Source organism: Patiria miniata, unplaced genomic scaffold (genome assembly GCF_015706575.1).
Source record: "Patiria miniata isolate m_02_andy unplaced genomic scaffold, ASM1570657v1 HiC_scaffold_5, whole genome shotgun sequence".
In the NCBI taxonomy this organism is placed as follows: domain Eukaryota; kingdom Metazoa; phylum Echinodermata; class Asteroidea; order Valvatida; family Asterinidae; genus Patiria; species Patiria miniata.
Genome location: NW_024037072.1, coordinates 5840022 through 5857150, shown reverse-complemented (window position 1 = coordinate 5857150; position 17129 = coordinate 5840022). Strand labels below are relative to the sequence as shown.

Genomic DNA, 17129 nt, shown 5'->3' with positions numbered 1-17129 from the left:
GGTCTATTTAAATATAGGCCCCTAATGCAAAAAAAATCATCATGAATGGAAATTTTCAATTGATAAAAAAAAACAGATATGAAGGAATATAGTCTTCATTTCCAGATGGAGTACCATCAATTTCGAGGGGAAAAATGGTCCTTTTTTTAAGATGGGAGGACCAGGCGCGGTTCTACGAGGGTGGGGGGCTTTAGCCCCCCCCCCCCCCCCCCCCAATTGTCTAGCCCCCTCCAAAAGAAAAAAATTATTCCGTAAAAAAAACTGCATTAGCAAAAAGAAGGATTGTGATGTACATGCGAACGGTCTCCCCCTAAAGAAATAGTCGTGACAAGGGTGCATTTGTAGTTAATATAGTGTGAATGATTTTAGGATTTATTGGCGCTCCCCATTGAAAATATGGCGTCGAAAATAAAGTAACCCCAAGGGACGAGAATGGTGATCGGTGATCATGTGACTTCAACGGCGCAGATTTTGAAGGAGGGGTCAAGATAAATCATGTTTTAACAGATTTTATTTTGGAAAGGATTTTAAAGATTTGCAGTTGGAAATCAGAGCCTGGACGGTCACTTCCAAAAAAATCGATTATGGATTTTTTTTTTTAGGTCATACTTTATAATGTTTTTGTTATTAAATTGCCACTGCGAGGTGCGCATGAAGTCTCCTTGTGCATTCATGAATTAACACAACAAAACACACATCAAAGATGGCTACCGAATGCAATCTGTCTATTGACCAAGTATCGAGGAGCCGACATGACTACGTTTTCTTTTTAAATACGTGCAGGTATTTGTATAAATTTGTATCAACTACGGAAACATAAATATTCAAAACACAATACTCAGGCTAGGTGACACATCTGCATTCGACCAATTTTATACAGCAATGGCCAATTGTGCTTAGGCCACAAGTAATCGTATAAACTATCACAGTAACTGTTAAATAACATAACAATGATTTATATCATACTATAACATATATGTTATGAACGAATGATCAAATTAAGCTGTGTTTTTAACTCACGATGCTAAAGAGAAATCATTAGATTACTGTGAAGAACATGGTTAAATACAACGATATCAACACTTAAATCCTATAGGCCTAAGTTTAATAATACACTAATAAAAAAATATGTATATCAAGTTTTTACCAAGCAAAAAAGCTTGGAAACTGATTGCCAACTCAGAGCAGTTACATTTGAGATGCTAACATAACTGATGCACATCTAAACACAAGCAAACCATTCTAGCTTTAAGCTGGAGGCAAGATATCGTCATTGTGCAGTCATGACAATTTCTGCTCGATCCCTAACTATCTGCCTATCATTAATATTTATTGTGAATGAATGTACACGTATGTACGTTGTTCTGTTACTTGACTCAGTATGTCAACAAAATATAAATGTACCCACAGGGTATTACCTTCACCTTCTGCTTCACTCGTACACACAAGCGCCCGTCATTTGCGTACAAAAGACAACCCTCATATCCAAAAAAAAAAAAATCTCTTGATCATGAATCTCGTATTTTGTCTTCAAGTAATACTGCCAATGTATATCGGCACACCCCAAATGGAAAAAGGGGGCATGAATGTAGCCCTGTCTTTGCCACTCCCCAAATAACCTTATATTTCTCTCGCCCCGCCCCACCCCCCCCCCCCCCCCAAAAAAAATTTATATTTGAAATAGTGAGAAATTTCAAGGGTGAAAATATTTATAATTGTGGATTGTCTCGCTTTGGTCTCCCACGCAACAATGTGTACCAGTTCAGCATAACGGTAGTATTTGTCTTGTACATATTTCCGCAGGAGTCAATCAAGTCTTAACAAGAACATCTACACCGTCATACGAAATATGCAAATATTTTTCCATGTCCAGATAAAAGACAGTATTGATCTCGACACAAGATCGGAAGTTTTAAAAACTGAAACAGATTTTGAAGCTGACTCCTGCGGGAAATAATGTAAACGTTCGTTGCACTTTAATATAAAGTGTATGTTAGAAAAAAATCATAACACACACATTTGTCCACGAATTGACTCACATAAAATTGATAAAAAAATAAGCTATGATTGTCACTCTAAGGCCCTAGAACTATTAGGAATGTCTTCTTTGGAATCCAGAAGAAATTAACTTTTTGAACTTTAATAAAAAGTGTATGTAAGAAAACATCAATCAAGAATCAAGCTTAGTTTCACATAAAAACTAAAGAAAACATTTCGATAGATTAACCTATTGTTCGGCTAGGAATCCAAGTCAATATTAAGCAAGGATTGTATTCTCGCCCGACTTGAACATTCTGGAGTCGGGCACGTCATATTCAACCTTTAGTAAATGTAATAATATTTTAATTGTTTTCCCAAATGTAATATTTTATAATAATTTATTGATTTATATTGCTCCAGTTTCATTCAATTTACCGGAGCAGATAACAATTAGAGAATAAATAATCTAACAAAAAGAACTATGATAAATTACTGAAAACATTGGTAAATTACAATATCACAAAATTAATCGGTAAAACGCTCAAAAATTTCACAATATATTCATAAAAGTGATAAGACATGACCCTTTCACGAGTATGTTAAAAACAAATACAGTGAGATCACACATTAATCGATAGAAAGGTGTAAACAAATTGACAGCAAATTCAATAAATTATCTAAAGATAGCATCAATAAAATATCAACAACGCGCACATTGATAAAAAGCTTATATGAAAAGGTGATTCTTCAGCACTGATTTAAAATCACCAAGGCTAGCAGCGTTCCTATCATAAGGTGGAAATCTAATCATGAGGTGTGGTGCGCTATACTCAAGGGCTCAAAAAACTAATTGTCAAATACTATTTCTTTGTTTTTACATTTTTCCCATTATTAACAATTCAAATGCTGTATTTGATTAATGAAATTAGGCAAAACTCGATTTGTCTTTCTTTTACCCAATGCAATTTATTTAGGATAGGCCTAATAATGTCCGTGTTTTGTATTTGACATTATAACACAGCTGTAAAAGTAGTTTTGTTTGCTGTCTTCAACCTGCAAAGACTATTTGGAGACGGAATAAATAAAACAAAACCGTTTTTTTTTCCTGTACATTTAGACATTAGGCCTTCCTCTATTTTCCCCGTTCAATTGATTTTATATGTACACTTATCTACAAAATTACAGTATTTACATGTAAGCCCGTTCGTTTTGAGTTATAGTATTCTTATTATTTTTGAGTTATGTTTTCGGAAATGTTACGATAGAGGGCTGTTGAATTTGATAAGGCATTTGCGGTAGAAAAGGCAACTTTCTCAGTAACTGTAGGAGCTGGTCACTACAAATCAACCTTTGAAACGAGGAAGAATATCTTTTGTAATATTTTGGTCAAGTACACTGGTTACGCACCCCAAGATTTTGTCATTAGATTTGGGGTCGGGGAAAGGGCTTACCATTATTTTTCGACCATGTGTTCTGTTTAATTATGGACATTCCTTTGCAAATTGTGCACGATTCTTTTCAATATCGGGTTTTTCTAGTAAGGTTTGTGCTGTCATAACACTGACAAAAAAGACATTGAACGTTTGGACGTCACAGTTGCGAAACGTTTCCTTTTGAAATCGGTCTTTAATCATCAGATTCGGAACCTTGAATGGAGGGCGGGGCATTTTTTTCCCGCCAACTGGAACACGTGACACGTGACAATGTTTCCTTATTGGTCGTTTGAGTTCATCCGTTCAAGCCGCAATCTAGGTGCTTCCTCGTCTGCACCAGCGCTTCGTTCTGGGCTGTTAAAAACAAGAATCAGAGTGAGAATATGAGACGCACTCTACATTTAAAATAAATAAAATTAAATTCAGACACACTCTAAAACGGCGCAGGTCAGATTGACCCGAAATCCGGGTTATTGTAGCCTGAAATCAATGTCAAAATGGCACTGTTCCAGATCATAATGACATGCTGTGGATCAACCTTGGCAAAGGTATCATTATTTTGGACCCGAAACCTTATTTGGCAAAAGTGTCAATTTTTAACAAAGAAAACTGTCAGTTGAGATGGAAAGTATCAGGTCAAAGTGGACATGGATTCCGCGTCAAGACCAGGAACTTCTTAGATAATAGTGGATGGATACAAGCCCCCCTCGTCTTTCAATAGCACAATTTCCAAACTTCCTCATATTTTCTCTTGCACTTGCGTAATTATTTTGCACTGTTACTTTTAGTAACTTCAAGTACTTATGCACATACATGTACACACACGTGAAGACCTAAATATCAGCTTCTACAACAGTGAATGAACAATACTCGAGACTCGGTTTTGGACTCTAGGCAAGTTCGGGACTCAGACTCGAGGCAAGTGACTCGAGACTCGGACTCGAGGCAAAGTGACTCGAGACTCGGACTCGAGGCAAAGTGACTCGAGACTCGGACTCGAGGCAAAGTGACTCGAGACTCGGACTCGAGGCAAAGTGACTCGAGACTCAGACTCGAGGCAAGTGACTCGAGACTCGGACTCGAGGCAAAGTGACTCGAGACTCGGACTCGAGGCAAGTGACTCGAGACTCGGACTCGAGGCAAAGTGACTCGAGACTCAGACTCGAGGCAAGTGACTCGAGACTCGGACTCGAGGCAAAGTGACTCGAGACTCGGACTCGAGGCAAGTGACTCGAGACTCGGACTCGAGGCAAAGTGACTCGAGACTCAGACTCGAGGCAAAGTGACTCGAGACTCGGACTCGAGGCAAAGTGACTCGAGACTCGGACTCGAGGCAAGTGACTCGAGACTCGGACTCGAGGCAAAGTGACTCGAGACTCAGACTCGAGGCAAGTGACTCGAGACTCGGACTCGAGGCAAAGTGACTCGAGACTCGGACTCGGACTCCAGGCAAGTGACTCAGTACTCGGACTCAGACTCGAAGCAAGTGACTCGCGACTCGGACGCGAGGCAATTCGACTATACGACAATAACTATAGGAATATTTCGGATCATTTGCTTTGCATGCATTTTGTTCGTTTCCGATAATAACACCCCTCAAAATCCAGAAACCAGTGTTCAAAATAGATGCAAATGATCATGCCGTTAAGATACAAAATCAAGCTTCACCTGAAAGAATGGCGATTCTTGCGACGGTGCCAGCAATGCACTCCGAGGGGGCCGGCGACCACCAAGACGCACAGGGTTGCAATGATGACAATGTTGGCGGTGTTACCTGTACCCATGCCGATTGCGTCAGAGTTGCCGCTCGGTTCTGCAGTGACTTCGCGACTTGTGTAAGCCTGGCTACTTGTATCCAAGCCTGAAGTGAAAATAGACTTACATTGTGATTCAAATCGTGAAGGAGCGATTTGGGATGTAATAAATGATCCTCCCAAACGATCCAACTTGATTTTTATTAAATGTCAGGTCGAACATAAGAGTTCTTCAGTGCATCTCTATATAATAATGTCTGATGTGATACGGAGCTCTATATTACGTTGGCAATCCATACGTTGTGATGTAGGCCTATTTGTTTGGGGTGCGAGGCACAGGCCGGAGACTGCCAATAGGGCTGGATATAATGATGCGGTTTCCTGTAATTCGGAACACGAAATACGCTATTCCGAAAGTGTCAGGGTCAAACATTAATGGCTTATCCCCAGACGTACGATAATGCTATACAGTACAAGCAATGGGTGTTCACGAGTTGTTGATCGCCCGCAAAGCCTCGTTTTCAAATAAAACCGAACCTGTGCTAAAGGAAATGCAAGTGGAAACATCGGGAATATATAGACCCAACAGTTGAAATAAAAGTGCTGATTGCCATTTTCCCCAAGAGAACAGATCCTTCTTCTATTTTTGAAAACTTGGCGTGCTTTAAATCGCCGCCTTTCCGGTTTTCATTTTAAATGCACCCCGACCCATTCCCCTGAAGAAACAAAAATTGAATTCAATCGGCCAAACTTACTGATCGTGGTTGAAGTCACGGGAGCGTCTCCTTGGCAGCAACCTTCACACGAAGCTGTATATGAAAATTGACCAAAGATATTGATAAATTATTTGTTTGCATGTTCTCCAGCTAATTTGTGTGTGACACTATGTGTGGAGAGAGACACATACATGAAGGTCCCATATGGATCAGTTTGCCAGCTTTCCTAGAAAAACAATGTGATAATGTACACTCTTATGTAAAAGTTATATATGATCATTTTACACATTGTGTTCGTCATTTCGTCAACATCACTCTTTATTTAAAAAAAAATCAGTAAGTTGGCTGATCACTGGATACCACCAACATTTCTTGGTTTTTCGAAATGGCAGGAAGCCATGCAGACGGATCAACTTCATGGGGTGTTTAGTGTAATGCAGTACGATATTGAATCTAATAGGCTTCTGTTACTTTTGGGAAAGATGAACCTATATGTGCGTTAAATCTGACCGTTTATGTAAATGGATTTTGACGTGAACACAGGTTTGTAGTTCCGGCCAGCGATCACAGTAAAGGTGTAGTTCCCTTCGTCCGTGCAATTGAAGCCTGGGATGAAGAGCGCACCCTCTAGCTTGGTGACGTACGCATGTTGATATTCTTCGTGGTCGTGCCGGTAGGGAAGCTCTTTGACCGTTCCATCCCTGCTCGTTCTGGTGACTTGGACTGGTGCATAGAGGTCGCATTTTCGGTCTAGCGGGACAGTGATATTGTCCCCCAGATTAACTGTCATCACATTGGCGGGCAATTCAAGTTCTAGTAAATAGAGAATATAAGTGAAAGCATAGAGCAAGGAACAGAAGTTACAAGACCATCTGCATTCCAATATTCCAAAAGTAACCAACCGAATTATTTCCAAAAGGCTTATCCAAAAAAACGTACTGGTATTGAACACCCCATGAAATTACTCCAGTTTGTGCTTGCTTTTAGAAGAAAATGGGAAGTGTAGGTGATTTCCAACGATCAGTCAACTGACTGATTACTGGAAATAAAAGAGTTGTGTCTAGACGAAATCGTGTTTCGTGATCGAAATGTTAGGCAGTATAGTGTGAACTGTTTACTCGAAACTTTCGAAAGCATGTAGTATCCACTGAGCTGAAACTTCAAAAGGTTTTGAACATTCGTCCTTGGATTGTTAGTTTTGTTATTATTGGAATTGATGAAATTACATGAAAAACAAAATATCTCATTCCTTCAATTACTCTGAAAATAGGACCTAAAAGGTAAACACACCCCATTTGATAAAAACCTTGTTACTGAAATTACTTCTTCGACGCACTAAGCACGTTCATAGCACCACAGTGGTTTTCTTAGGGATCACTAAAAGGAGAGGCTCGACTAGAATTGGTTGATGAATAGCTAATTAAAAACCTACAAGCGTAACAGCCGATTTCACGAAACAGCGGGTTGCCAATTCAAGCCACAAGTATAAATGGAGCTTCTGCCAACAAATCCTGTTGTGCAGCTACGCAATAACTACACACCGCTTTGACATGGAGAAATCAAAGCTTTTACGACGGTTGTTTGTTTACTTCGGTCGCAAAACTGTCGTCGGTTTTCATTCATCCAGTTTGAAGAAAATTTGAAGAAAACAAAAATCTGTGTGACTTTCTATAGAAGCGGCAACTTTTCAAAATTCTGACACGAGTAAAAAAGTTGCATTTCATTAAACTTTTAAAAACAAAGTCGTGGATGTTTTGTTAAATAAACGTTGATAAGTTGGGCAATGACAGACTCTACGACTGTCAAGAATAGTCATTAAAAAATGCTCAATTTTCCGTCAGATAACCACGCCACCTTCAATGACTTCATAATAAGTTGCGTCATCTTTGTTGCGAAATCCGCGGATTCATTTTGTCATATCCGAAGTGTTGCGCAATGTCAAAAGTTGTGCAAGGCTGTGTGACTCGACGTTTTGTGAAATCGACGTGGGTTTGTAATTTAATATAGCTCTGTGGTTTGCAAGCACTTGAGACGTTTGCGAAATTAATGGAACGTAGCTCAGTTGCGATTCAGGTTGCTATGGCATGGCGATTCCATTTAAAAACAAAAACGAAGAACATTAATGTGATGTATTCTTACCGGATTGTGATTGCACAAACACTGTCGCATTTGCTTTTATTGTAATATTATTTTCTGTCGCCTGACACCAGTAGACGCCTTTATCGCTCGCCGATACATCATCTACTGTGAGACTCGCCCTCAGATCACATTTACGATTCGAGCCGATCTCTCGACAGAGTTCAGTGTGGTCGTTATTTATATGGACCCTGCTGTTACTGGCGAGTGGCATCGATCCCTTGAAGAACGCTATCTGTGTGTCTTCGTTTGATGCCTCTCCTAGTACACAGACCAAATGAATTGAGTCCCCGAAAGCTACACATACCCCTGGCGTCTTCATGTAGATTTTCGTTTTGGCAATCCCTAGAAGTAGAAAAAGAAGGGTTTGAATTTTTTTAGATGAGATATCTTTAATGCATTGTTTTGCATTCCGTCTCTTTTGAAGGTGTCATTTTGGTTTTTAAAAAAATTGGTTACAAAAAAAACAAATTGGTTAAAAAAACAAAGTTTCTTCCTACCAAGGACTATCGTCTGTAGTAGCAGGCAGAGCAGTAGGAGAGCCCTCGATTTGGAGTTACTACTACAGCCGCCCATTGTCTTCAACTTAACCTGTGTCCATCAAAAATCAGAGAAAACAAAAATGTGAGCTGTAAATACAATGTAAGTAACCAAAAAAAAAAACACTATACACTTTTAAAATTGGCCATAGATTTATTCTGTAGTAATATAGATAAGATATTTTCATATGTACTTTTAGAGTAACTATTTCTGCTTCTTTTGGTGACATTTTCACTGGATTAGTTTTCATGCATGACTGTTCTTTTAAATTGTTTCTTTCTTATCCAGCCCTGACCAGTTGGTGCAAGTCAGATTTCACCCGACCCTTTTAATTGTCTCCTGTGCAGTCATGCATGAAAACTAATCAAGTCACCAAAAGAAGCGGGAAGAGTTACTCTAAAAATACATATGAAAATATGTTATCTATTGCTACAGAATAAAACTATGGCCAATTTTAAAAGTGTATATTTTTTTTGGACTCGCACTGTATAATAGGAGTGGACGTGAAACGAAGACAGGATCAGCTTTACATGTATGGCTTTATGATAGAGGACAGACACGCGGGCAGAAAGAAAGAGCCTCTCAGTCCTCGAGCGTTGGGTCTTTTGATGAAAACGGTCCTCGATCGTATGGTTATGTGCTTAGTGGGGAAATTTCGGAGGCGGATGGGTAATGGAACGTTATCAGGACAGGGTGGCAAGAAAAGACGAGGGAAAGGATTGGGTTAACCTTAAAAGGGCCGGGGCGGAATGTTTATGATGAGTTACTCTATGCATGTACCGAGTTTCAAAATTTTTCGTCACTCAATGGCCGAGATCCCCCCCCCCCCCCGGCTGAGAGATGGTCAAAATAACCCGGCCTGATTAGGGTTAAAGGGTTGAAAAACAAAATGGAGAATATTCGAACCTAGAACAGCAAATTGATTGCACAATAATGTGACATCGAATTCAGCAACATTACAATACAACTTATCACCAGCCCCATATACATCCCCCAGAAGCAGAGGGCCGTAATTAGCAATGCAAACTGCTTACAGAGAGAAAACATGTTCGACCGTCAATCAAACGGGGGCATGTATAGGCATACATTTCAGGCTAAGCCAGCTGTAAACATCACCAAATTGAGGGGCCACACGCCGAAAGAGCAATTTCCAATACTCGTCGTATTGGCCTACTACCACACAGTCGATGCAAATGTATCCCAACTCCAGCAAAGTACAATTCAGTTGATGAAGACGAAATAGCTGCCAAGCATTACCCGATTACATATAGAATTAATTGTTTATAATGTAATTGTCTTTTAAAATTTTGCCCTCTGGGCCAGGAGCTGAGACAAATAACAGAAATGAATGAATGAGTGATTCAGATTCATCCCCGAAAAACAGAAGAGATTATCGATGTACAAAACCACCGAAAGTCAAAAAGTGAGATTGTGAAATAACTTGGGGATTTTTAATATATATCACGATACTGAGCATTTTATTTTGGTTTCTTGCCTTAACTGATCACGTGTTTCTTTTCTTCTAGATACTACGTTCTACATCACACTTAATCGACTGGATAAAAGTAAAAAAAAAAAAAAAAAAAAAGGGGGTCTACTTGATGTTCCCCAATACCGATGTTCCCCTCTATCAATGTTCCCCGAAATCCTTAGGATTAGGGTTAGGGTTAGGGTTACAGGGTTCGGAGAACATCGGTATTGGGGAACATCGGTATGCACCCAAAAAACACACACACCTAATATCGCAACACTACAAAGGGTAAAAGGCAAACGAACTCTCCTTTTTTGTACTCATTTCTGCCCAAATTATGCACAATGCTTTTTCACGATCCGTTGACTACGCGTCTACCTGACAATGAAGATAATCAGATAATTATTGGTCCCTAGCACATAATATTTCATGCAACATTACCTACCGCAAAAAGAACTTGCTTAGTATTCACTCATCGAAGCATGCATGCACTAAACACATACATGTACACGGTGTGCACGTAATATGGTGCAGTCTCTGGACGATCTAATGGTCTACAGCAGACCCAGCGCTAGTTATGTTGTAAGATTTCAGCGCAAAGATAGATGTGGGGATGTTTGATGTTATGAAATACAAATGCGGGCAATACCCGTGTAATACCCTGAGACGTATGACTCGTCATTATTTTTACGCTTGAAACACATGCTGTATGGCTATGCGGTAAAAGCGACGGGGAATACCGGTACATGATGCGAAATGATGAAGCAACGGTCAATATGTTGCAACTGGGTCCACGATAGGATGCAATTTATACAAAAATCAGAACAATAACCTTTGACTGAACTTTCAATCTACAGACCATGCAATCAGGGCACGTTATCAATGATTCTATTACGAAGGCCCCCTTTAATGGCGGAAATAACACCTTGCTAGCTACAGTTCATATAATCTGTAATGTCAGTATAGCTTGCACAGTGGTTTATCCATTGGAGGGGGCCTCGAGCTTGTGTGCAGTGATCAGTGGATCGAATTTGTCTGAAGGTTTAAGGTTTGCGAGTTCGGTTTGGAAGACCACCGTACGGCAGCAAAGTGTTAGCCATTATTTGTGAATATTATTCCTTGAGACCCACAACACCTTCAAATGTTCGCAATTGTGGGATATTTGTCTGCTGTATTCCTAGTACACAGCCATTCGAGGAATGCTTTTGGAAAGAGTTTACAAGGAACTAGTTGGAAAAATAATGTTGAGGTCATCAGCAGAAAATCGAAAGTAAAACGAGACTTCCACATACCCTCAACTACTTCCGTTTATCGTAAAACGATTGAAAAACGTTTAAGCACGGATGAAAAGAATTGGACATTTTCCGTTTGCAATTGGCCTCCAAAGCATTATGCTTGAAGTTGAGAAACCAGGAACTTGCGAAGCAGTTCAGGAACAAACGAGAACACTTTCATTTCAATTGTTTTCCGGTGTACATCAGGATATAAATCGAGGAAAGTAGGCCTAGGTGTGTTTTTATTCCTGAAGATAAAAAAACCCCGAATGTCCTTGATTAAGTTGATCTCTAAACTTATATATACGAAATATTAATGTTAGATTGAAGTTTAAAGAAAATGGTTCAAGAGTACGTATGTGGGGTAGACCATTCTCAACACTGCAAAGCATATACAGTTATGATATTACTGCCTCAAGTCAAGTGCCTGGGGCAAGTTGCGAGGGAAAACGACTGAGTGCAAGCCTTTATTGACGACTATACGCCACAAACAAGGATAAAGGGTACAGGCCAGTAAATAGACCCGAAATTGCCTTCGCAGGCCAAATCACGAATTTCATGTCCTTAACGTTTTTGCTATTAGAGCATTTTATGGGCCATGAACTTGAGGTAAAAAAAGAAGGATGGAAGTCGTGAAAAGGACTGAGAGCTCGTATGAAGAAATTGGGCCTAAAACTATTCTAATTTGCAGAGGAGTGTAGGCATCATTTTTCTAAATGGCGATTTGCTTCAGGACTACTCTCCGGGGTGATCATCTTTGAATGAAAATTTCTCCCAAAAGTTCGGATTACTTCCGAAAAATTGAACCGAAAATGAAAGATGATGAACTAAGCTTGGATTTGATGTGTGTCTCAAACACCTTTGAGAGTTGTGAGTATTTTTCCTTATATTTTTGGGAGTGGGTGTAATTATCACTGGGGTGTAGCCTATGGCAGTTTATTTAATGGTCTGAAACCCAACGAAGACTAAGGCCCTCTCTGGCCAGCAAAATATTAAACAATAAACAAACAATCCGAAAGGACCAGATCTTGAAGAACTATTTGACAACGTTTACCGTGTGTTGCTATGAATAATATTTTATCCCTACTTCACATTGCGTGTATATAAGTGCAAAAATTTACGACGAAGGAAACTTTGTTAGTTTGAAGTACTAAGACCATTTACTCCATATTTCATCAAAAAAAGGAAAAGTAATGACATCCGGTTTATTTAGAAGTCTTTCGAAACTGAACCTGTGTTTATTTTATTGAATGTTTTCACAGCGCCAGGCCGGGTCTTTGAAAGCATGATAAAGGTAACTAAATCCCGACGGTTACTGGACAAAAAAAGTGTTGTAAATTATTGAGTCATCAAGGGACCAGTAAAATTCCATGTAATTTTTGGGGAGCAGTGACACATACGTGGAAATTTCCATCGATGATGGGTATTTTATGCAGCAAACCACCACTCTAAACTAGTGTGTGACCTGTTTGTGACTAGTGAACTCGATTTGATTTGTATCTTTGAACATTCAACCTCTTATAGTTTGCGATAAGTTGAGATATGAAAAAGTTTAATATGAATTAAGAATGATCCATTAAAGCTACTAATCTATACAATCTTGTTTATGGGGTTAATTACACAGGGGCTGGTGTGTGTTTGTTCGAACTCATACGTGCTCATTGGTTTTATGGTGAAAACTCCCGAATGTTTTAAAGAGCGACTATATTTAAAGGGAATGTACATCATTGGCTTTTAATATGTTTGAAGTTTTGTGTTCGAAAATGCTGGAAAAACCAAGAAAAACAAAAATGTTCAAGTAGTCTGGTTCCTTGACTCCACTAAATATAAAATGGATCAATTTATAGATGCCGGAAAATTGTAAGGTAAGGGAACCAGTCTAGCTGGCCTGCACCCGTTCGTGAACATGTAACCATGCAATAGCAAACAAAATTTGGATTGAAAAAAGTGTAAAGTTGGAGGAGTTGTTGAAAAATAGTTAGGTTTTTCCAACAGTGATCGGCCGACCACCGTTGGAAATGTATACAAAAATACCATTTTCTTGAGAATGACTTCACACCAGGTGCCATAATTTTACAGGATGCTTTAGACTGTCATCTACCAACATCCTATTAAGGTATTTCGTAAAAACTTGGTAGTTTTATTTTTTGATGTTTGCACATGTTGTATATTCTCTTTAAATTAATGACCTGATCGTAACTGAATCATAACACATGATAATAATAGCAAACGAAGAGTAATTTCTTAAATGCAATTGCTCTCCACTTTTTATTGAATGCCTCGGACATTCACTTAGTCAATGAGTTAAGTAAATGAGTAAGTACGAGCTAAATAGATGGGCGAAATCGATGAAAAATATAGGGGTTGTTTTTTATGGTTAGTCACAGAGGGCCAGCCTAATGTCCTATTTATACCTGACTGATTGACTGACTGACTCCCCGACTCCTCGACTGACTGACTCCCCGACTCCCCCCCCCCCCCCGACTGACTGACTGACTGACTCCCCGAACGTCATCAGGCTGGTGAAAAGAGCCGGGCGGTCCTATTGTAAAGGATTATACCCCGTAACAGACTAAATCTGACCCATTGTGTACATAATATTACACCACATGCACGGAACGATTTCCTGCAATTCTGAAGAACCGAATTTCAAATTGGAATTAAAACCGAGGCTCTCAGTGCTAAGGCATATGCCTTATGCACAAGTCGGCCGTATTGAATTGAAAGTAAGGTAAAATCCTATTTTTTTTTAACTTGCGAAGAGAAATGAAAGCAACTTAATTACTAATTAAGTCCCGTCTACTTCAATGAATAATTCAAAATTTAATTAAACATACGTAATGTTAAAAACCAGATTAAAAAAAATTGACAGTAAAATAAGGCTGGATAATGCCTGCATAAATAGTCTGGCGCCATCCCATTCAACAGTTAACAATGAATGAAATACATTCAGGGAACTCGACAAAAAAATGGCCAACTCGTGCATAAGGCCCATTGTATGACATTGAGGACCATTTTAAAATCCTCTCAACAAATGCAGCACTGAGGCCCTCGGTTTCAGTGCCAATTTGAAATTCGTCAATTGAACAGATTTTTTTTGTTGCTGTAGGATACGAGTTCCTGTGAGTGATAATTATGAAGACTATACATGCAACCTGTCAGCTCCCACACGATAAACTATTTGCAGGTGAATCTGCAAATTTATGCCGACCGCAATGGAAAATTCCGTGGGAAATATTGTTTCCAGCATTTTGAGCATGCGCGGATTTCCATTGCTGAGTCTAGGGGAATCTTCGCACTGTACTAAGAACATGATCAAAACTTATAAATGGAATTCGAGGTTAGGGATTGCCCCTGATCGTTATTGCATAAACAAAGAAAAATAACCCCCTTTCATTCAGTTTCAACGATTAATGCCGTTTATATTATTAACTTTAATCTGGCAATTACATGTACTTTTAATAGGTCTCATAAAATTTCCTTTCACATGGTGTCACCACAAACTCAGCTTTTTCTGCATTAAACAATTTGGGAAATGAAAAATGCGAGCAATACTTAAATATCCGACTGTTTTTAAGCATCGAAGTATATACACTATACACTCTACTGGTTGAATTTAAGGAGCCTACGGAATCTGAAATGCTTATGCGCCTATCATGTCTTATAATCTTAGTATGGAAAACACAAAAAGGGGAAATATCATGGTCCAAAGAAAATGCTAATAAGACCATTCCTTGGAGAACTAGGTCGCAAACACACGATAAGCCGCTTATCATCAAATCATTGGAAACTTGTGAAATTATTGTGGGGCTTTTGGGTTCCAACACATTCGTATTCAGTGTCATCCTTTTTCAAATCATAGCCTATATGCATTCAATCGATGATCTACACACATGCTCAGGATTTATAGAGTTTCAAAAGTCAATAGATAGCATCTGTGGTATACATGTTTGGTTGTTTGAAAATTCTAAGGTTAAACAGATAGTTTCGTTCTGTTAAAGTCACAGGGGCTGATCCAGGAATTTTCGCAAGGGGGGGAGGGGGTTTCATCAGCAAAAAATCCGAAAATGTACACAGGTATTTTATCCGGACACTTGGCCTCCGTAAAATCAATAACTGGGGGGGGGGGCGATGTTCAAATTCGACGATTATTAACACTACATTACAGAATGGTGTACCGTATTTTGAACAGGTGGACATTATACAAGTATAATTTGGGGGGGGGGGGTGTCTCAGGGGTTTCGACTTATTTTTTTTAGGAATTTGTATGATAATTTTTTTTTTTGACAGAGCTGCCCCCCCCCCCCCCCCCCCCCCCCCCCCCCCTCTGGATCCGCGCCTAAGTCACTGAGTGAAAGATATAAAAACAAAAGATATATACGTGTTTCTGGGAATTGGTTTTTGAAACAACTTAGAGAGATCTAACCACTTTTGCATAGTTTAACTATAGATCCCAAGCAGTCATAAATTTCCATGAAACGTGTGTAACTCAAATCAAGCGGCATTAATTTTTGCTGGGAAAAAAAATGAAACGTCCAATGCCAAATGGCAAAATTGTAGCCTACCTGGGTACATAGGCATTACGCTTCATGTGTGTGCCCTAAATATATAGACCTAGCAAAAATTCTCAATTGGCCTTGATAGACCACTAAGCCATTCACCGGTCTATTGCGTACACATTGCGATGGTTCACGGTACACTTGATGCCTATACAAAAATTGACACTATAAAAGAATTGTAAAAAGGACTGCATATAGACCATGAAAATATCGTGCACTTGGCGCCCCAAGCATAGCAATCAAGCAGTGTCAGCCACTTTAACAGTCCACACTTGACCCAGTCAGATTATCAGAGTCACACACGAAATATTCTTTGCCATGCCATTTACAAGGTCATCATAAATATCGCATCGCTAAGACACCATAAACTTACCCCCGTCCGTATAACTTGTTGCCTGGCCTACTTCTGTCTTTTCCAAGATAATGTTTCCCCCAACCTCCGTAGGGTCTTACTTGTCTCTTCAATTTCTTTGGTAAATTACAGCTGTAACAATGAAGAACTTCGGAGAGCTCAACCTACAATACGATGCCCGTGTACGTGTTCGTGCCACTGCAGTCAGTATTAACAGGTAGCTAGTTTTCTTTCGTGGACTTTATATATATACCAGCGTGTGGCGTGAATCGATCGTTGCACAACAACTAGACTCGTTGTTGGGAATTCCCCCATGACATCACTTCTTACAATAACAGGCGCGCGCGCGCGCGTGCGCACAACTACAGCGGGCGGGTGGATAATGTACAATTATTTCGTAATCTGTTTGTTAACTATAGTGTGTAAATATGTTATAATGTATTCATTGCTGAAATCAAAGAAGTGTTTCCTAAAACAAAAGGTGACGTGACCAGACTCGAGTACAGATAACTGAATGCCTTATTATAGTGCCCCCAGTTGAAACAAATACCAAGAGGTACAACCCACGGCGGCCAGGTAGCAGCGTGGCCGGGTAATGTACGTCACGTGATCTGCAAAAAGTATGCAAATTAGACGCATGCGCAAAAGTGTTTGCAAAACCGGTCTTCCAATGCAAAGCTGTAATACTTGAGACGTATGAATTAATATAAATTAATTACCTGATCAAACTGAGTCACAAAAATATGATGATAAAATGTAATAGCTACCAAAGAGTAATTTCTTAAATGCAATTGCCGGGCAGTTCTTTCGTACAGGATTACCCCGTAACAGACTAAACCCGGCCCACTGCAGTGTACTCCAGATGCATGAAAAGACTTCCTGCCATTCTGAATCAATAGACGAATTTCAAATTG

The 17129-nt window shown here is 39.4% G+C and overlaps 1 protein-coding gene across 1 annotated transcript; it reads right to left on the bottom strand.

The window, feature by feature from the left end:
- Positions 1-1954: 1954 nt before the first annotated feature.
- On the bottom strand, positions 1955-16434 carry LOC119741817. The gene is made up of 7 exons (XM_038217718.1): positions 16237-16434; positions 8520-8610; positions 8023-8364; positions 6394-6696; positions 5923-5976; positions 5082-5274; positions 1955-3767 (listed from the first exon to the last, which is right to left on the bottom strand). The coding sequence occupies exons 2-7, from the start codon at positions 8593-8595 to the stop codon at positions 3692-3694; spliced, it is 1044 nt and encodes a 347-aa protein (XP_038073646.1). The 5' UTR covers positions 8596-8610; positions 16237-16434; the 3' UTR covers positions 1955-3691.
- Positions 16435-17129: the final 695 nt, after the last annotated feature.